Source organism: Ambystoma mexicanum, chromosome 10 (assembly GCF_040938575.1).
Source record: "Ambystoma mexicanum isolate Mex_15411 chromosome 10, UKY_AmexF1_1, whole genome shotgun sequence".
NCBI classification, from domain to species: domain Eukaryota; kingdom Metazoa; phylum Chordata; class Amphibia; order Caudata; family Ambystomatidae; genus Ambystoma; species Ambystoma mexicanum.
In genome coordinates this window covers 879,441,106-879,462,827 of record NC_090932.1, presented here as the reverse complement: position 1 = coordinate 879,462,827, position 21,722 = coordinate 879,441,106, and the positions used below count along the sequence as shown (strand labels likewise).

General features: G+C 44.9%; 1 protein-coding gene across 1 annotated transcript in view; it reads left to right on the top strand.

Moving 5' to 3' along the window:
* LOC138491825 (D-beta-hydroxybutyrate dehydrogenase, mitochondrial-like) overlaps positions 1-21,722 on the top strand; it is a 263,457-nt gene that overhangs the window by 49,623 nt on the left and 192,112 nt on the right. Inside the window, exon 2 of the mRNA XM_069618587.1 lies at positions 14,062-14,172. Within this exon, the coding sequence (XP_069474688.1) occupies positions 14,062-14,172 (111 nt within the window). The remainder of the gene's footprint in view (positions 1-14,061; positions 14,173-21,722) is intronic.

Sequence of the window (21,722 nt, the reverse complement as noted above, 5' to 3'; positions counted from 1 at the left end):
AGTCGTGCTAGGGTGTTTCATCTGGTTTGCCTCAGTTTTCATAACTAAATCATTTCCCTGAGGTGGACAGAGTTGGGAAGTTTCTCCTTTTCCTGCCCGCCGCTGGGGGTGTGTGGGCAGGTTAGAGAGTGATTGCGGATTATGGGCTATTTCATCTAGCCTTTTGTCCACATGTTGTTGTACCGTGTTTAATTGATGTGCCTGTAGCAATAGCTGTGTGGTCTTGGGGTAGCCCATGACTTACTTGTGCCAGATGTACTCTTGGTAGGTGGAGCAGAGTCTCCAGCCGGAATGCCGAGAGGTGGCGAGGACCGCGAATACCGGTTTGCCGCGGAAGCACCGGCGCTGAAGCGCCTGACGTTTCTCTATATGCAGCTGCCGGGCTGCTGGGAGATGTAGTTCTCCAGCAGTCTGATGGAAAGAAATGCACACTGCTTTCAGGGAGGTGGGTGCCGGCGGTCAGATGGGGTGTGCCGTGCAATATGAGGTAAGTGGCAGGCCAGTATTACAGCAACAAGACTTCCTGGTATAGCGTGCTGCAATGTCAATTCACAATGAGACAATTTACAAATAGTGGGCGGACCCAATTTTGAATCGAGAGAGTTGGAGTTTATAATTCCTCCAGCATTCAAGCACTGCAGACAAGGTGACAAGGTGATAGATGCAGTTTCAAGATGTTCATACAATTAGCGAGCAAGATGTAACAAATCACACTGAGGGCATAAATCAGAATACAATCAGTATACAAATCGAGTACAAATAGTAGCTAAGGCAATGGTACGCAGCGTAGCGCAGCAACGTCAAGAATCCTACCTACCTACCTATTCTGCAGGATGGCTGTGAGATGGGCCGGGTGGTGTCATTTTTTAGGACCCAGTGGGTGGCGGTACAGGAGCCCTGGGCTCACAGTTCCGGATGTGAGCCCATTGGTCTCCCAGCTGTTGAAAAGTTTCCTCTTGTCTAAACCCATGGTGTATGCTGGTGTTCCTCCTTGGGACCGGACATTGTTTTTGCGTGCGTTACAGGACTCTCAGTTTGAACAAGTGGAGTCCATTGATATCACATTTCTCACATGGAAGACCGTGTTCTTGGTGGCCATTTCCTCGGTTAGGAGGCTGCGTGAAATTGGAGCATAGCTCTGCACAACTCCATTCTTGAGGGTTCTCTCGGATCCCCTGGTTCTCAGATGTGATCTGAGTTTCCTTCCTAAAGTCCTTTTGAAGTTCTATCAGGCAGGATATTGTTTGTCTGTCCTCCTTACCAAGCCTCACTTCTCCTGAGGATGAACAGTGGTATAAATGTAACATGAAATGGTCTGTCTTGGCCTACCTGGGCAGAACGGCATTCTTTCGAAAATCAATTGATTTGTTTGTGACATTTTGGGGTTTGAAGCCTGAAAGCGTTGGTTCCTACAATTAACTGTTGGATTTGGCAGGCTATTACCTTAGACTATTCTGGGACGCAGGTCCCTTTGTCAGCTTCTGTTTAGGGTTGCTCTACAAGAGGCATGGCAGCATCTTGAGCAGAGACAAGGGAAGTGCTGATTCAGGAGATTTGCAGAGCTGCTACTTGGGCCAACCCAAATACATTCACCATTGTGAGAAACTTGAGTGTATTCTCACCCCTATTCCCCACAGGTCCTCTGTGCAAATGGCCAGGGAGAGGCTATTGCGTTTGGATCCCCTTCCTCGGGGTAGACAAGTGAGGGAGGATCACCTAGGTGGTGGGGTCTGTAAAGACTGGGAGTGGGATGCCCTTGGGAGAGACATGGTGTCCCCCTTTTCCTACTAATAACCAACCCAACCCCTCCCCCGTCTTCATGGGATATTCTAAACCGTCTTCATGGGATATTCTAAACCAACTCCGCTGACTTTCTCATATAAATCTACAAAAAGTACTGAGACGAGGAAGAGGCAACTAGGTGTAATGAGGACTACTTACTTCTACCACTCTGGTACTGGGACGAGGAAGAGGCCTGCTGACAGCAGTAGAGGTCAGGCATGTCCCCTTAATGATGGTCAGGGAGGGCTGATTGTAAACTCGTACCTGCAGCCTGTTAAAGGGCTGCGGGTGTATAAAAAGCCCCATCAAATGAGAGTGAGAGAGGACGCAGTGACAGGAGAAGTTGCCGTGAAATTGCAGCAGAGAGGCCAAAGGAAACAGCAGGGAGCTGTCCATGTGGAGCTCGTAAATGGTTTCCATGAAGAGCGTGCTGGGGCTCTGTGGAATCGAACAAGCATTGAAAGGGGGGCCATGCTGGAAGGCTGCCCCTTTTGAAATTGCTCAAAGTGCTATTTCTCCTGGGGCCAGAAGCCAACCACGGGGCCTGGGAGGCAGGAAGTGGTGGTCTGAGGCAACGACCAGAAGGCCGAGAGATCTGCGCTGCAGGAACTCGCATTGAAGCAACCAGTGAGTTTCTATGTAAGCAGAAACCCGGTATGTGAGTGTTTGTGGTTACTCGCAAAGTTATTTGTAACGGAGTGGTCATGTGAATGATGAGACAGGTATTTGAAGGTCTCCAATCCGAATCCTTGGAAACAAATACTTAGTTACGGAGTGGTAGCGTGGAAATGAAAGCACGTTTTCAAAAGTCTCTGAATGATGGGGCAATGAAAGCAAACTACATGGCGTATTTCACCGAAGTGAATTGAAATTAATAACATAGTGCCTTGCATGAAAACCTTTAATAATTTTTGAATGATAAACCAAAAGACAAAGTCTAACAAATAGATCTTCATATTCTGAATGCTGCACTGAAAGAAAATTATTACTTATGAAGATTCAAAAGAAACAAAGCTTTACAATTAAAAAAAATACAAGGCCAAAAGGGAAATAGTTTTAAAATTGCAAGCAAGCTTATATACATTGAATCTACAAATCATACAAGTGTTCATACAAAGAAACCAATATATATGGAACGCTACAGTGAATACAACTTTAATAAAGCCAGCAAACTCAATGTGTATGATACTCAAAAGTGAGAGGAATTTTGGAGATTAGCTTTAAAAGTGCATCAAAACAAACTGCCATTTTCAACAACGACATTTTTGTTATGCAAAGACTAGTCATATGCAAAGGGTGCAAGTGTGAAGTAGAACATTAAGAACATTGGGAAACACCTTAATATCAACACCACATTGTAAGAACATCTTAGGGAATAGAAACCTGAGGTTCGAACTACTTATTGACTTGAGGACGGAGCCTCAGGATATTTTGTGTTTTGAACTTTGTTTTGGAACTCGGGGGAAGGGTACCCTGAGGATTTGTTAATCCTATATTATTTTGGAACTTAAGGCAATCTTGAAACTTTTTTTAGAACTGTTTTTTACTTATGCAAGGGAGCTGAAAGAAAGCTGCGAGCTGGACAAAGCTCCAAACATTATGTTGAAGACTATTTTGTTGGTTGCTGACGTTCCTACACGTTGTATAAGATTAAGTGAAGTTGTGAGGTCAAGTATAGGTTTTGGACACAGACAGATTCCTAAATTCAACTTGTGGACTTTGACTTTCCTTAGTTTTGATTTGGTAGGGAAATCCCACCATAGTATAGGGCAACATAGGTGCTTTTCCATCCTGACATTTAAGTTAATAAAAGTGTTTACTTTGAACTTTGAATCTGTTGTCTGTGTCTTACTCCAAGATGCCTTCACACCAGACACTATTGCCTCAATTTTCACATGCAAGGGTATTCCTCCTTTGGGGATGGGGTGTTGAGTGCTGGGATGGCTACCTCGGGGTTGATTTTCTGTGGTGTTTGGAATAAAGTTGCTTATGGGGTGTTGCAACTGCACACTGGTTGGTGTATGTTTTTGTGTTCATGGATCACTTTTTCACTGCCGTCTTTGGTTATGCCACATGAGTAAGTACTGGGACGAGGAAGAGGGATGTGGAGGTAATGACTGGGTTACTCACTGGTAATCTTAATTACTCCTAGTCCTACTCTTTCTCGTCACAGTACTTACAACCCCCCCCCCACCACCTCCAACGCCCCACTCCGCCTCACCCATCCTGGTGCGGCATGAAAAACCTTCCATGGTGGGTTAGGAGATATTGAACCCAACATGTTGTGGGGGTGGGAGTGTATTTTACTATCTGTGGAGGGGTGGGGCAGGTATGGGTGTTATTTAAAAGATGGAATGGATTCCTGAGATGCCGGTCGGGGACCTCACAAGTGATGTGACAAGGAAGAGTATGACTAGGAGTAATAAAGATTACCAGTAAGTAACCGGGTCATTATGCTTCCTTTTGTTAGTGCAGTTGCTGTTCTGTGCCTTTTTATGTATAACATTTGGTTGAGCACCCTTACGTTGGTTGTTTTGGCATACCAATAGTTTGGGGCCATGCCACAGAATCTTTCCTGGTAAGAGGGTGCCCCTTTTACGACAGGTGGTATATTTTTTCAATTTAGCAAAGCATGCCAAATTCCTCCCACTTGTTAGTACAGTAATATTAACTTTCAATATAATTACCCGCTTTCAATAGTACTCAATGTATTGACCTCTTAAGAATGTAGGGCTAAATCAACTGGACGGAATTACAGCTTGCAGTATAAACTGGCCCTCATGTTAGAAACAACCGCTTTATGTGGGTTATCCTCCGAAGACCTGAGAGTTGTGCTTTGAGTAATGGCATTTTTGGAATACAATGGGACACTCTTACTGCCACCAAGATCGGACTGGGCCATAAAATTGGCTCGGGCACCAATGGAAAAGTGGCCTGCAGTTGCAAATGCTTACTCATTCCTTTTGTGACACTGTTCGAATAGTAACCATGGGGGAGTTTTATTTGATAAAGTGCGGTGCACATTATGCATTTTAAAGAATATTTATTCAGCGACACTGGTCAAAACTACTAGACGCCGAGTGAATTAACTGATCAAACTGGCCCAAATTGCCCCACAAAGTGGCCCACTTTGATGAAGGAAACTGGCCCACACTAGCATTTTGTGTTTTTAGTTTGGCTGTGGGCCTATTGCCCTATAGGCCAGTGCGAGCCTGACTCCCACCAAACAGATCATTAGACCTTTTTTTTTATTGTAACAATTAGTTATTTACACAACTTTAATTACAAAAATAAAGACATCTTCTTCATCCTATTATTTCTTCTATGATCATCTATGTACATTCATCATTAAATTCAATGTAGGAACTTTTCCAAATTAAGGTCCCCCTTTTTTTTTACAAGAAACTTCTTCTAGAATGTTTTCAAGAAAGTTTACCAAGGCACAAGTTAGTCTAATATTATTTCCAGCTATTAGAGAGTGCCACAAATGTTCAGTTTGTTGAAAGGTCGATGTTAGATGTTGAAAAAAGAAAGATCGCTGGGTGGCCAGGTATCCACATTCAGAAACTAGATGTTGAAGAGATTCTGATTCATTTTTACAGAACCTACATCTATTGTCTGTTGTTTGTTTGTGATGTCTCAAGTACATCATCTCCTTGGTTTTATATAGGTTGAGCCGAAGTCTTAAAAATTAGTTGCGGTAAAGTCTTGAAGGAAATCTTGTCAGATATTTAGGTAACTTATCTAGGTTATTGCAGGTCATACCTAGATTAAGTGATGATTGCATAGCCTCACGCAGTTCGCTGTTTTTTATCCAATACCAACGTCTGAGTTTCTTTTTACCAATCTGTGGAGTATTGCATACAGTGTCCCAAGAAATGTCATTGACTTCCAGCAGCTTTCTGATTTTCGTGGCCCAGATGTCTAAGATGCCTGAGTATCGTGTTACACCCGATTCTTTCAGAATTTCATAGGTCGGTGCAACAATATCAAGGTTCAGTTTACGTAGCAGGGCGATGGATTTCCATAGGATCAGGCCAGCTAAGGGGTCTAATTCAAGTTCGTACCTTATCGCCACAATGGAAACATAGGTTGAAAGAGCCAAAACTCCTCTCCAGAATTGGTCCTCTAGAACTGCCCAAATACGGTTATTGATGTTCAGACCTGCCTCCGCCCCATATGTCAGAGCAGGGATAACTTTCTGACGATAAAATGTCATAATTGCAATCAGAGTGTATTTGCCATATTCATTATGCAGGCGTTTACCGTGCAGAGTAAATGATGTCGTGCAATGCTTCAGATCTGTAATCCAGGCCTGTTTTCTGATTGAGTTATTTATTTGAATCCCCAGATAACGTATTGTTTGGACAGAATTTATCTTTTCTCCTGCTGCTAACCATCTGAAGCTCTTAACTGATAATTTTTGAGCTGTGCCAAATGACATTATCTTTGATTTCCCGGCATTGATTTCAAGGTCATTTGCTTGTAAATAAAGGACCAACGCCTGTAGGAGCCGTTGTAGGCCGATTTCCGTTTGGTCGAATAGGACAATGTCATCGGCGTATATTGCATAACTAATTGGTTGTTTATTCAATTTTGGTGGAAAACAGCGAATGTTCACAAACGCCTCAGGTAAATCGGCAATATATAGCTTGAACAATAGCGCTGCTAGTGGGCATCCTTGCTTCACCCCTTGAGAAGTTGGAATCTCTCTCGTAAGGGTGCCTCTATTATCGATGCAAACTTTTATTGAAGCTCCAGTATGTAGAGCCATAAGTGGATGGAGAATATTAAGGGGACATGACCATGCTGTTAGTTTGTTCCATAGAGTTGTACGATTAATTCAGTCAAACGCTTGGCGCATATCTATGAAAGCTACAAAGATTTTTCCCTTGTTTTTCATTGTTTCCAGCTTTAATGTATTCACTATAAGGAGATTAACTTCTGTTCCAACATCTTTAGTAAAGCCTGTTTGCCGATTATCAAGTAGATTGTTAGAAGATGCCCATTTGGTAAGTTTCTGTTGTAAGCATGTGGCAAAGATTTTGCCTATAATATCCAAGAGGGCAATAGGGCGATAGTTGGCAGGATTGTCGCTATTGCCCTTCTTGAAAATTGGCACAATCACTGCCGCCCTCCATGAGCTCGGGATCAGCTTCGCTACTGCAATTACTTTGAATAGGTCCTCGATGAAATCGGCCCAAAGCTCCTTTTTCTCTTTTATGTTCGTTAGCCCATCAGGGCCTGCAGCACGAGAGTTCTTTATCTATTTTATGAGAGCGATGATATTGGCTCTGGATTCACATACATCCCAAGGGACGGTTGACATCATAGGCTCTGCGAAGCCCTCTTCTGAAGTGTCTTCAAAAACTTTCCTTAAATGTTGCTCCCAGGTTGACATGGAGATGCCATTTGCCAGACTTGAATCTTGGGTATGATTATTGTTTAAAATCTTCCAAATGTCTCTTGATTTACACTGGATGATAAGACCAAGAATTGTTTCCGCCCGTTCTTGATCTCTTATTATTTTGAAGGATTTAAACCAATTTCGATACTTCATTTTGCAATTCTTAATTTCCTTTCTTTTCTCAAAAGTACTGCTGTATTTCCTTTTAATTAGTCTGATGTTTTTATGCAAATGTTTCTTTTGCTGGTTTACCTGGGCACCATACACATATTTTTTCTGTTGTTGCTGAAACTTGTTTGTTGTTTTTTCTTTTGGTTCCAAATTGAATTAACAAAGGTGCATAATTTACTTTTTCTGAAATGGTTGTTGTGTCGTCTTTGAGACCGACACTCAACTGACAGATGTGATAATCTTTGATCCGCAGACGGTTCATACCCTCATTCACCTCCAGAGGACAGCTATACTGAGTCGATATTGGGCACCGATCTATTAAACAGATCAATTCCAGTATGCTGTGATCGCTTGCAGATGTTTTCATTATGGACATTCTTTCTACTTTTGGCCAGAATGAGGAAGAGATCCAAATGTAGTCTAATGTTTTTTTACTTTTGTCTCTTTGCCAGGTGGATCTTGGGGGGGATATCCCCATGGATGGAGCCATTGACCATCTTGCAATTTCTTGATTTCATGGCTTCCAACCATTTGTCGCCTCTAGTCGGTACCACAGTAGATTGCGTCCTGTTTCTAGGTGAAACTTCAATCCATGAGAAGTTGAAGTCTCCACATATTAGAATTGTAGTATCAAAACAGGATGTTAAGCATGGATCAATTATTGCCATCACTGTTTTAATGAAACTTGCTGATTAAATCATCGCCGGGTTCCAATATAAATTGATGATCAGTAAATGTGGATTGAGTTCGTTTTCCTTCGGTCTTAACTGCAGTAGAGTGCCAAATACAAAAAGATTCGGCATAAATGTTCGAACTAGCTCCCAACCATAAGCATTATTTACCATTGTAATCAGACCGGAGAAAGGTCTCCCACGCTGATTCTTCCCTGCTTTATTTAGAACAATGGTATAACCATCTTTTGACGGTGTCTCGCGGAGCCACGTCTCTTGAAGACAAATAATAAATGTATTTATTAGAGAAGTCCGAAAATCATTGAATAGATGGTAAAAACCTCTGGTATTCCAGGAAAGGATCCCACAACTCTCTTTGCCTGTTTTTGCTGATGGTTATGCTAGTTGGATTTTCTGTGACACAGCTCTTCTTCTGATTTCAACAGAGCCTTTCTGAGTGGATTTTGTTCCAGGTCCACACTCTCCCGTAGAGAAGTGACTCCCCAATTCTTCACGTCGATGGTCGTTTCTTGATTTTGCCTCATTAGTTTGAACAGAATGATTTAGACTTCTCTCTGATTGTACTTCAAAGCCGAAGGAATAATAACTCATCCCTTGCAGCTAGCAATGTTTTTTCCACTGCAGATGATCTTATATGTAAAAAGACTTCAACAATTAATATATCTTCTGTAGTTATGGTGCGTAATGATGGGATGTTGTGGAGTAGTTTCATTACGTTCCTTCTATTTAGATTTACATCGCTATCGTCAGGAAACACGTTTTCTATCCTGATTTTCCAAGCTTGTTGGTTTGAGTCAGTTTGATGTGTGGCAATTGCTTTGGTTTTTACAGATTTTTGGTTAATCCGCTGTGCAGCAGTCATTCTTGGATTGAGATTTTGAGGCGATTTGAATCCAATCTTTGTAATTGGGTTCTCCCTAGCCTTACAGTGATTGTACGACGAAGACTTAATTGAAGGGGCTGAGGGGAACATGGTAACTTTTCTTAGATCTTGTGCCGACTCGCTTGTTTGTTCTCTAGATTTAAGCTCTTTCTTGCCATTTGGCCTGGCTTTGCTTCCTGACTCACCAAGCATAATAGATGAAACAGCGGAATCAATTGAATATGTTGAGAGATCACATAAATCCACTGAATCCTCCTCGCATTATGTTTGTTGGGAGTCTGAGTCTATTCTAGCCCGCTTGTTTGGATTTTGCTTCTGACTGGCTTCTGACTGGCAGCGGGCTTAGGATCATTAGGCTCACTCTGGGGCTCTTTTGAATGTGCAGAGACTAGGTTGTCTGATGCTAAACCATGTGTAGTGCGTTCAAAGAGAGCAAGCTTTTGAGGAATCGTTATGTTTCTGACAAATTGTTTGACGTTGGTAGAGCGTTTTCTGACTGAGTTATTTGCTGTCTTTTTTAAATCAGATCTATGTTTTTTTGCAGTCAGCTTTGATGTCTTTGTGTTGCCAACAGAAAAGATCTTAGCCGAGCCTTTAAAAATGTCAAAAGAGTTGTTGGTCCCCTTGACAGATGTTGAGGCTTGGGCTGGTGCCAAACCAAGACCCACAGGCACAAGTATTGGTTCAAGGACCACTTTATTGGCTTGGATGGACGCTGATGCCACTTGGGCACTGTCAGATGCCTGGGGTAGTTGCATTGGTACTGTTGTGGGATTTGTGCTATTTGCAAGACCCCCATCATTGCTTTTATGTGGACAGGTCGACGACGTTGTCAGGGCTCTCGTGGCATCTCTTTGCTGTTCTGTGGTTCCTTGAGGTCTTACACTTGCCACACTATCGCTGGAAAGTTCAGGCTGTAAAGACTTCGGGGGTAGTTACATCGGATCTAGCGCAGGTTCAGAAATGTTCACGGGGAAGTGAGTTTTACTTCCGGCACTTATTCCACTTGACGCCCCAGAATTTTGTGCTCTGTTCACGTGGGTTTTATGCCTTACCCATTTCATGCATTCTAGCGTTGCAGCCATTAGGGTAGAATTATCCGCGTGGGTGCTTGTCAGAAGATTGCCAAGGCGATATTGCCATTGTGAAGTTATCTCCGCCTCTCTTTCTGATCTTTGCATCCGAACACTATTCAGATGTTCCATCGTGTCCACTTTTGAAATAAGATGGTTAATTTGGGCACCTTGATCTTTTATGGACTCATTTAGACTTTTGTAAAGTTTTACAAAAGGAATGAGGGCAAGAGAGGTGGCAGCTAAGACATTGTTGTGGATTTGAATGCCTGCTGCAACTGACAGATTTGATTTATTTATCTGTTCTTGTATAGAAGTTGTAGATAGAGATGGTGGTATTGTTTCATATGTTTGTTCTTCCACGGGCTCTAGCCTCATATCTCGTTGCAACCGAGACTCATCTTCCACAGCTTCTTTGTTCATGTTTTTTGTACTCACAGTTTCAGATACATATGCAGCGTTGTCACCACCAGAAGTGATACAATTGTTTGTTGGACTGTGATGAATAGAATTCAGCACAGGAGATCCAAATTTAGACTGACGGGATGTATCATTTCTGAGGCATTCACTCGAGGTAGTATTTGAATGTTTGTTATTTGAAGTCTCTCCAAAGCTTTGTATAAGCTTTTCTTTAATAGAATTATAATCAGAAGTTAACCTCTCTGTTAAACGCGCCTCACGTCCTGCAAGGTCAAGGACACTTGGAGAGGAACCGAAAGACGTTTGAGGCGTTTTTCCTGTTTTTATTGATTTGAGCTGTGGCGTTGCAAAGGCTGCATATTGATGCAGCATTCCCACCCCATATGCTCGTCCGCAGCTGTTCATATTTATATTTGAGCGAGGGCGTGCATAATTAGGCTTGGCAAGAGCCTCTCTTTGGACCTCAATACCAGTATTAATTGTCACAGGGGAGCCTTGTAATTGTGCCGTCAAATTTTGCCGGGCACCTAGTTGGTGAACTGGTGTTAAAGCCATAATAGACATCGAACCTTCATTTGTTTGTTGCCTACTTTGTGGCTCACAAGACTGCAAATTGATGGCCGCCTGTACACTCAGTTGATTTATTGGTGGTACAAATATAAAGTTGGTCTCATTCGAATTATTCGCAGGAACTTGAATTTGCAGAAGCTCCGAGTCCGTTACATTGAATGGAGATCGGAACGAGGAGGTATTTACCTCAATCGCATTTGCCTCCAGAGTAGTTTCCAGGGCCCTTGTCAGTGGGGTATTTGTAAGGGGTAAGAACCAGACTTGCATAGGTTAACATTTTATGCAGTTTACAGGTGATGATATTTTGGCTGAGTCATCAGAGCTTTCATAGGCGCAAGCATGTTTGTTATATGCAGCGCAACTTAGTGTCATTTCTGATGGTATCGTCGAACACGACGAGCACATAAATGAAAGGGTTAGTCGTCGGCGAGCACCTGGAATGGAGTTTAGACCACAGCGGGCCAGGAGTTGATCATCAATAATGAAAGTTTTTGTCAAGGTAAGAAGAGAAAGCACATTATGTACTGGCGTTACTGCAAACACGAGTTCAGATCGTGTCGTTTGAGGCTGGAGTGGCATGTTTTGTAAACCAGTTCTTACCTTGTCTTCTTCACACGCTGCAGCTGTGTTTGGGTCAAGGATGATCAGCGGCATGTGAGAGGGAGAATCCAGCCGTTCAGACTCGAGCCTGATTTTCTGTTTTAGCCGCGTTTGCGGACTCATCATGAGAATTGATTGCAGTTTTCCACTTAACAACGGTAAGCCAATGGGCCGTGAGCCAAAGATGGACTATGGCTCTCCTCGGGGCCGTCCGTGCACGCGTTCACCTTTTGAGGTGTAGTCACCCAGAGGGAAGAGGCTCAGTTGAAGCAGCAGCGGGACAAAGAGAAGCAATCAGTAGCACGTCGCTGCAGCTCCTCTTTCTTACAAGAACTGGGATAAACTGGTACTTTCCACCGGACTCCCAAGGACAATCCCTGTTCAATCGTACGTACAAAGGGTAGCCTGCTTCAGATTGCAACTGAGCAATGTGACACCTGTGGCCTGCGGCAAGCAGCAAACAGCCAAACAGCGGGAAACTCAGCACTCGCCCTTAACGCGGCCGGGCTTCACCTTAGACCTTTAAGTAAAAAGCTTTTGGTACCACAGTAACATTGTGCAACATGTAGTTTGCCTTTAAAATAGTTGTGTGCTGGATTCTTCCTGCAGAAATGTGTGTATCCTGCACATCTTAGGTTTGGATTCCATTAGCGGTGACTTTTCTAGTCTAGCTGGACACATAACAAATCTCTTGCATCAGAATGCAGCTACGACCAACGACAATACATTCGGTCTACCTGGACACATAATGAGTCTCTTGCATTAGTGCACTCTCCTGACCACCTCTAAGCACCCATCCAAGGGCCTGACCATCAAGCATATTGGGGCACAGCCAGCCCACCTAAATACCTACCTTGGCCTAATGCACACACACGCAGTCTAATCTCTAATCTTTTCCCATTCACTGGACTTTGGTCCCCTTACAATGGTGTTGAGGCCATACTAATGGGATAAAGGCCCTATATAAATGACAAACTACTACTACTACTTAGGCCTTTATCCTTCCGAGGTCAAATCTTTGAGTGACGTTACATTCGATATTCATAGTGCTTATAAATAGCAGTAGAATACGTGCAGAACCACATAATCACACACGGTGAAATTCATGCAAAATAACAGGCATGTACTTTTTTGATCAGTGTTACATATTGATATATATCTTATACATCTCTACAACTGTAGTACTTCAGTATATAATGCACGTGTTTATATCCAGACAACCTATAATGTCTGTACTATAAACGTACCTTCACAAAAACGTCAAATCGCAGTCTTTTGAAAATTCATCATTGCTTATTATTTATTAAAAATAGATCCGGCATTGTCATTTCGCGCCTATCCTAAAACAGTGCGGTTACCTTTGCAAATTACTTTTAGCCATTGCATTGAGCTATTTCCCCAGAGTTATATGTAAGATTTTACTTCCAGGATCTATCACATGACCATGCAAGGTCAGCCGGTCGTTGGCAGAGCCCATGCCAAGAGTAGCCTGAGACGCACAGCAGTGGATGACCCATAATCGACACATGTCGCTAATGCGAATCAGAAAGAATGATTCAATGTTAAACCCACCCCCCCCATGATTTTTTTATATCTATAATTGCTTATTCACTAAATAATTAATTTGGAAGCTCTAAAGATTTGATGATCAGGAACTAAAAGCAGTTCCTGGGAACTAGGAATCATCCAGTAAGAATGAGTTGCCCCTGAGGAACGAGGAGGGATATAGGTCTTTACATTGGTGCCTTCACTACTGGTGGTCTTTGTGTCGGTGTAAAGGTAACACATTTATTTTTCTGATTGGTTTTAAAAATAAAATAAAATTTTAATAGATTTTCACAACCACTGGCCAACCCCTGTACGCCATATTTTTATTTGACATTTGACCTTTTTCAGTCATTGTTGTGTGGTGGTTTCTTTTATTTTATTTATGTGTTTACAAAACCTTCAAAAACGTTACCGTAACACAATTGCAAAGGCATACATCAATGCATAAAAGGTTATTGTTCGATCTGTTTTGTATGGCACCAGTTCTTCGGAGTCAAAAGTAGCTCATTGTAGCTGCTGATGTCAAGCTAGAGATGTTCTTCTAGGCTACACGCAGGACATGAATGACCCCCAGCAACTTCGCTCCCAGAGTTTTCGTATTCCTAATATTAAATTGTAACCCATGCATTTACTTCATATGCTATATAACCTATTGGCTTTACGATATGTAAATTATCTTACACACCAACCTCTGTAGCCAGTGCATCTTCTAGGTAAGCTTTGTGGCCAAATCCTGGGTGCTTCCTCCCTCAATTTGGTAAATTCATGCACATTTTATGGGGCCAGTTATTGTTTTGGTGTCTTGTAATTTAATTTTGGAATTGTGTTTTAGGGCGATTAATCATTGCAAGCGGTAAAGGGGTGGCCAGTGTTTTTATTGTGCAGTAAATGTCCCCTTTCTGTTTCTTTAAATAGGTTTCGGGAAAGCAAGTACTCATCACAGGCTGTGACAGCGGGTTCGGTTTGGGGTTGGCCAAACATCTCCACGCAATTGGGTTTACTGTGTTTGCTGGGTGTCTACTGAAGGTAAGAACAACCCTAAATGTTGTAATCCTTTATAAGCCCAGAGTTTTTATTCCCAGTTCTGAGCCTTTGCTTTGAAACCTTCTCACGTCTTTACAACGTAAAAATTATTTTGTGATCTAATTGTTTCCGATAAAGTTGACATTCAATGAATTGCATTGTCCCACAGACTCCTCATCAGATAAATATCCATTCCAGCGTCAGATGCTCCGAAACATTTTAGTTTTCGACAGGGCGCTAATATGACTCGACTCAACATGTCACTCATCTGCACCGGACATGACGTCGACTGCCACGTATATATGGCGTCCTTATGCCCCTGTACCTCTGTTCATTTTTTTCTGCACGTTCAGCGCGCTGCTTATCGGAACGATATTGTGAAGAGAAACTTTCAATTCAATAACATTTGATTCTGCTTACGATTTTCGAAATGCTCTTTGTCAATGGCCCTCATTCCGAGTAGGGCGGTAAGGGTTAACGGTCACTGGTAACGAGACCGGTGGCATTAAACCCTTACCGCCCTACTACAAGTTCCCTTTGCGGGTCCGTCCTTAACGCCTGCTTTTATCAGGCGTTAAGGACGGGACCCGCAAAGGGACTCGGGGGTCAATAACGGTACCGTAATTTATGGTACCTTTATTGCCGCATTCCCCCTTCCCATTGAGCCCTATGGGGGCTCAAATGGGAATGGGGAATGGCCCTGGTGAATGGGGAATTACCGGTCCCTCCGACCTCTGAATGGACCGGTAATTACTCCATTCACCAGGCCGGAGTTTGGACGAGTTCGGAGGAAGCCATGCCGCAAATAGCGGCGTGGTTACCTCCGAACTCGGAATGAGGCCCAGTATGTCCGCTCCTAAGGTGTCCGGGTTCAAGCAGTGTCAAGACTGCAATGCCAAGATGTCAATCACCGACCCGCACAGCATCTGCATGTGATGTCTTGGGAAAGATCATTCCATTGAGGATTGTCACTCTTGTCAGAAGATGAACACCAAGTCGCTAAGGGAACTGTCAGCGAAGCTAGCACTTGTTCGACCACTGTCAAAATCTCTGTCTCACGCGACTACAAAGTCATCTAGGCAAGGCACGGAGGATCCCAAAATTTCTCTCACTCGACTACCAGGTCGTCTGGGTAAGGCACGGAGGGTCCTATGCCCAAAAGAGGACAGTGTGACGAATCTGAGGATGTCGTCCCTTCTCCCCTTTGGGGGAGATCTTTTCCATGGGGTCAGGGTGGTGCATCCACAGTACAATAGTCTCCCTGGGGGTGGTGCACTGGGGGAGGATCACATGGGAGACGAAGGCCCTTATGGTATTAGGGATGACCATTCCCAGAGAATGCAGTATTCCTCCGCTTTATTAGACCCTCGCACCTTTCTCAAGCCAAACTCTTTCCCTGGGCCCAATCAGTGTCAATACATTTTATTGCGATGTCAAACAACCTGCTAGGCCTAGCAGCCCTGAAAATACCAACTGTTATGCATATAACTCTGTTTCAAGTACTGTGAAGATGATGATGACCAGGAGTATGATGATCACTCCAGAGAACTAGAGTGAACGGTGTATTCTTGCACCACTTTTGATTGGTCAAGGGAAATACAAATCTGCAGAGGGAAACTAACATGGAGAGAGACATTCCCTGACAAAGCCAAGACGCCGACCCGGCTAACAGGGGACTACAGCAGGAGACGCGTTGCACTGAAGCGGACGGAAGCGCAGAAGTAGTCCAAGCAACTGGAGCTACTTTCGATGCTGCTCGAGCAAACCTCTGGGTGCCCTACAATACAGCAGGCTGCTGGAAAGCAAAGCCCCATCCCGAGAAAGGAGACAAGACTTGCGAAACGACCACCACCGAAAAGAGAAACCCAAACCCAAGTTGACCGGCTAGGATGCCGATGAACGTAAAGAATGACTGAGCAATGCCGGAGCCTTAGAAGGAAGCACGAGGAAGGAGGGCGCGAACCACAGGAACGGGTACACCAGCAGACTGAGAGGTGCTGGAGGTCCAGGAGGAATTGGGGAACTGGGACCCACACCTATATGAGAGCGAGAGAACAAGAGGGTCTGGGGCCATAAGAGAAGCAGAGACAGTATAGAAAGGAGCTTGTACTTGGCAGGAGAGTAATCCAAGCTATTGTAACAGACCATTGTGTGTCTGAGACCCGCACACATGTCCAAAGAATAAAAAGGTCTGGACCCTGAGAGATATAGACAGTCTACAAGAAGTCATACGCTCGGCAGGAGAGTAAACTAAGCTATTGCGACCACACATTGCGAGTCTGGGACCTGTGTCCACATGAGAATTTGAGAATAAGAGGGTCTGGGACCCTGAGAGCAAAGGAGATGGATCAGAAGAAAGCATAGGAGTCCACGGTGTGCACCCAAGAAGATGCAGGATCTGGGACCCATGGAGATAAATAAAGGAAAAGTAAAACCAGAAGGAATCTAGGGGAATGGAGCGAACCCCCGAATCCTTGAAGTTGAACATAGTGGAACATTTCTTTAGTTGTTTGGATCACCAGAGACACTGGGAACTTTTCTCTTGGCAAGAACTGTCATTAACACTTTATTTTGGAAGAGAACACCCTTTCACATATAATTTAGGTTATTAGTGTTTGGGTCAGAAGTAGGGTTTGGGACATGACTGTGACAGACATTCTTTTAGTTGACTTCCTGACACTTTCACTGGTTTTCCTTGAGGCAGGGAAACCCCTCTTAGCTTTAGAGACAGAGAGGTCGTTTTTCCAACCCTCTTGGTTAATAAAAGTTTGTAACCAAAACTATGCCACCTTTGTGCCATGGCCTTACTCCTGCACCCTTACAACAGGCACCGTAAAAAGGCCATGAAGAGGTCACATTCGTGGAGCCATTTATCGTCCTTTTCTTCGCACAAAAAGTAGAGGCAGCACCGATGCAGGCACAACTCAGATTAATCGAAGGAGCAGGGTAAGATCTACCAGAGTCCAAGTGGGTCAAGGTTGGAGTAGAAGGCCTTCAAGGAGCAGCTGCTCCAAATGTTTGACAGTCGATGCTCGTACGATCCCGGTCTCGATGCAGCAGGCTACCACAGCTTCAGTTGGGTCCGGTTGTTGTGGCACCAAGGAAGCCAGTTTAGGTTTGACGCTGTTGCGCTCCACTATGACCATCGAGAGGCTGCCATAGCGCTGAAGGGACCGATGACATGGGCACCATTGGGCCTGGTTGGTGCGACGACATCAGCGCTGACAATCGACCGCTGTTTTGTCTCTGGGCCTTGGTCAACGATTTTTGACACAATGCGGTTGATTTTCGACGATGAAGGGGACCAGGTGCCTTTTGGCTTTGGCCCATCAAGGTAAGTGGCAGCGGAGACGATCTTTCTCACCAACCAGGTAGATTTGATCGCCCTTGTAGAAGGGCTCCATGATGCTAGTGGTCGAGACACGTCTACTGAGCTGGACATTCCGTAAGCCGCCTTATATTGACATGCTAATGCCCAGTACAGCAGGACGGTTGATAGGGTGGTGGATGCATTGGGCTTGGGTCGCCCTTGCAAAGCCCCTGTCAACATATGACCTGACAGACATTCTGACAGGTCCTAAAAACCGAAAGGGCGATCCACTTCAATGCATCATTATCTGATCTCATTACCCCATTGTGGTTGAAGCCTTGTTCCATCCAGGCTGTTGACTCAGAGCTTACCAAGAAGTACAAACCGGCAAGGGGGGGCTTCCTATCCACACACCCTACTCCTGAGGGTCTAGTGGCTGAGGCTGCTACCATGAGCTCCAAGCCATCTACATCCTCTTCAAACCTGCCAACAGACATAACCTTGTAAAGAAAATGTTTACATCGGGCAGTATGTCTCTCAAGGTAGTGAATGTGTCCTCTGCGTTCGCCAAATATTTCCATGGTCTTTGGAAGCTGGTCAAGCAGGCAGCAGAATACATTCCTGCCAGCAAAAGGAGGAATGGGTTCCTGCGCCTTGTGGATGATGGAAAATAAGTGGCTTGCCAGGCACTGCAATCAGGCCTGAACATTTCAAACTGTGTAGGCAGGTCGATGGGTTTGGCCGCTGTGCTGAGAAGGTCTGCCTATCTGCACAGCTCAGGGTTTTTGCCAAATGCCCACGTGAAGTTGCTGGACAAAGAATTCAATGGCGCGCACCTGTTCGGTCCTAGGGCCGATTGAGTCCCTGGAAAAGTTCAAGGACTCTAAGCTAGCTGGCAAGTCGCTGGGCCGAGCTGTGTAGCAGCCACCTAAGCAATCTTTCAGCTTTTCCTCAAAGGGAAGAGGCTATAGGTGGTATATCCCATAGCTGTCAGCAGGGAGGGGCTGTGGTGCCAGCCAAGCCGCGTTGAGTTCTCCCAACATGCTTCTTCGGTTGGAGAGAAAATTTGCGAGCACTTGCCCCAGTGGAAAGACAGAGAGCCTCTGACACTTGGGCATTGCAGCTCGTCGAATGGGGGTACTGACTTGCTTTTTTAAGCAAGCCACCAGACAGTCCACCTCCCCCTCACCAACAAACATAACAGGAGCACCAGGAAGAACTGAGAGCCCTGCTATTGAAGCGTGTCGGGGAAGAGGTGCCACCTGAGCACAGAGAATCAGGCTGTTATTCCCGGTATTTCCTGGTGCCCAAGAAAGGCGAGCCTTGGACAAGTTCCTGAGGAAGGCAACATTCAACATAGTAACGTTGAGAGAAATTCTCCAGCCTCTACAGCTCCAGGACTGGTTGATGTCACTTCACTAGTTCTTCAGGACGCGTAGTTTCATGTGCCAGACAATTGTCCTGAGATTCATAATGGGGGGAAAAGTAATACCAATTCAAGGTGCTCCCCTTTGGGCTAACCTCCGCACCCAGGGTCTTCAGCAAGCTGATGGCAGTAGTTGCAGCACACCTAAGGAGATTCAGTGTCCATGTGTTCCCATACCTGGATGAGGCAGGTCGCCAGAGCAAGTTCTGAAGCAGCTCGAGGACACCTGCTTGCGGCTACACAGGTTGGACTTCTCCCTAAACTTCCAGAAGTCCCACATTACACCAACACGGAAGCTCCAGTTCATCAGAGCAGTCATGGACACATGGGTGGGGAAGGCCCCCCCCGAAGAGAGGCACCAGTACCGGGCAAATGGCCTATCTCTTCCAGAATCAAGACAGCCTGCCAGCAGCTTCCTACCTCTGCCTCCTAAGTCTCATGGCTTACTGTATTTTTCTGGTGCCAGAGGCCAGACTGTGCATGTGCTCTTTGCAATGGCTACTGAGAGTTCGATGGTCCCAGTACTTTGATGCCATGAAGGACGTCCTCCTAGTGTTGAAGTCACTGGCCGGCGACCTGTCTTGGTTGGTCAACAGGGAAAACTTGAGGATAGGGGGAACTTTTTGGCCTCCATGACCGCAAGCACAGGGGGTTACGGATGTATCTTTGAAGGGTTGGGGTGCTCACTGCAGTGATATGCAGGTGAGAGGCCTTTGGTGTCCAATGGAGAGCCGGTGGCATAGCAACAGGCTGGAATTGCGGGCAATCAGGTTACCCCTCATGGCATTCGGAACTTCTCTCAAGGGAAAACATGTCCTTATTCTGACGGACAATACGGTGGCCATGCACTACCTCAACAAGCAGAAGGGTGTTTGGTCTCTACCTCTTTGCAGGGAGGCGATGCAACTATGGTTCTGGTTGCTGGAGAACCAGATCTCTGCTTCTGCTGTCCATCTAGCAGGAGCGGAGAACGGGCTAGCGGATGCTTTGAGTAGGCAGAACACAGTCTCACAGGAGTGGAAAGTGTGCCAGAAGTTCTAGAGGTGATCTTCACTCAGTGGGGTATGCCTTTGGTTGATCTGTTTGGCACGTGCTCCATCAGGAAGTGCAGACAGTTTTGGTTGACGGGCGCACTAGGGAACGCATTCCTAGTGGAGTGGGTCTTCAACCTCTACTATGCCTTCTCTCTGAAACCTGTCATCTCATGGGTTCTCAGGAGGTTGAGGAGATTTCGAGTCGCCATGATCTTGATTGCTACGAACTGGGCAAGGAGGACATAGTACTCGAAACTCCTGGATCTAACCATCTGCCCACTTCTCTGATTGCCTCAACGACCAGAGACACTATCCCAGTCAGAACATCAGATACTTTACCCAAACCCGGATTTCCCTCTTGAGAGGATGAGATATGATGTCTGGGTTCTCTCAGAAGAGGTTCTTGAGGTGCTATTGGCCACATGCAGGTCATCTACCAGATCTCTGTATGCGTGCAGATGGAGAAGATTTGAGGCGTGGTGTACGGAATGCAGCTTTGTCTGTTTTTAAGAGGTCTCCGGATCAAGGATCCTTCTTCACGATCCCGGTTATGACCCAATTCCTGAAGGGCCTTGTAAATAGGCTGCTGCCTACCCAATTTGTGGTTCTGAACTGGGATTTAAACCTGGTTCTTGTATTTTTGCTGGCGGCTCAGTTTGAGCCCATGCATTCATGTTCTATCAGGTTCCTTACAATGAAGACTGCCTTCCTGTTGGCAATCATGTCAGTTAGACCACCCTTCCTCCGGTTCTGTAGGGAAAAGGTTTTGCTCACAGTGTGGCCTGGATTCCTACCTAAAGCAGTCTCCGAGTTCCACATATCCCAGAACATCGACTTGCCAATATCTTACCAATCTCCACATCCTTCCAAGGATGAAGAGAGGCTGCACGGTTGGACTGAGAGGGCTCTCAGCTTTTACATGACAAGGATGGCAGAATTCAGACACGAAGACAAACTCTTCGTGGCTTTTTCTTTGTCCAGAAAGGGGTTGGTTGTGTCAAAACAGACCATCTCCTGGTGGATAACCCTATACAATGTGGAGTGTTAAGGGAGAGCAGGGAAGGAACTGCCACCAGGAATCAGGGCACATTCCACCAAAGGTATGGCAGCATCATCTGCTTTGCAAAGGGGCGTCCCAGTGAAGGAAATTTGCAGAGCAGTGACGTGATAATCGCGCCACACGTTCAACAAGCTTTACTGCCTGGATGTGGCACGTGGTTCGGATGCCCCATGTGGTAGAGCGGTTTTCAGAGCTTCCTTGATTTTAAGAGCTTTCATCCCACCTCTGCACTCTGTACTGCTTTGGGAGTCTGTCTAATGAGGAATCTGCAAGAGAATGCAATCCATTATAGGATACAGTTCTTTCTAGGGCTTCTACTCCCACAGATTCCTCATCACTCTCCCATCCAGCCCTACTTCGTACAGAGCCGACGAGTGAGACATCGAGTCAAGATGGATCGACGGTTGAGTCTTTGCAGTAGCGCCTAGAGCGTTCCAAGTGCCAGATGGCATTACCAATAAATGATTACAAGCCCAAATAACCGGCCAGACTTAAAGAATATGGCAAAATACTACTTTATTATCAGCTCAATAAAGTAGGGAAACCTGGCGAACAAACAGATTGTAGCTCACACACTCTTGAAACATTTAAATTGCACAAACGTTTTTATACTTCAATGTACATCAGCTAAGACGTCATCCTACGTGGCAAGCAGTATAAACCTATCGAACGATGGGATTGGTTAGGGGAACATACATACCTATAGCTTATTCAGGGGTTAGT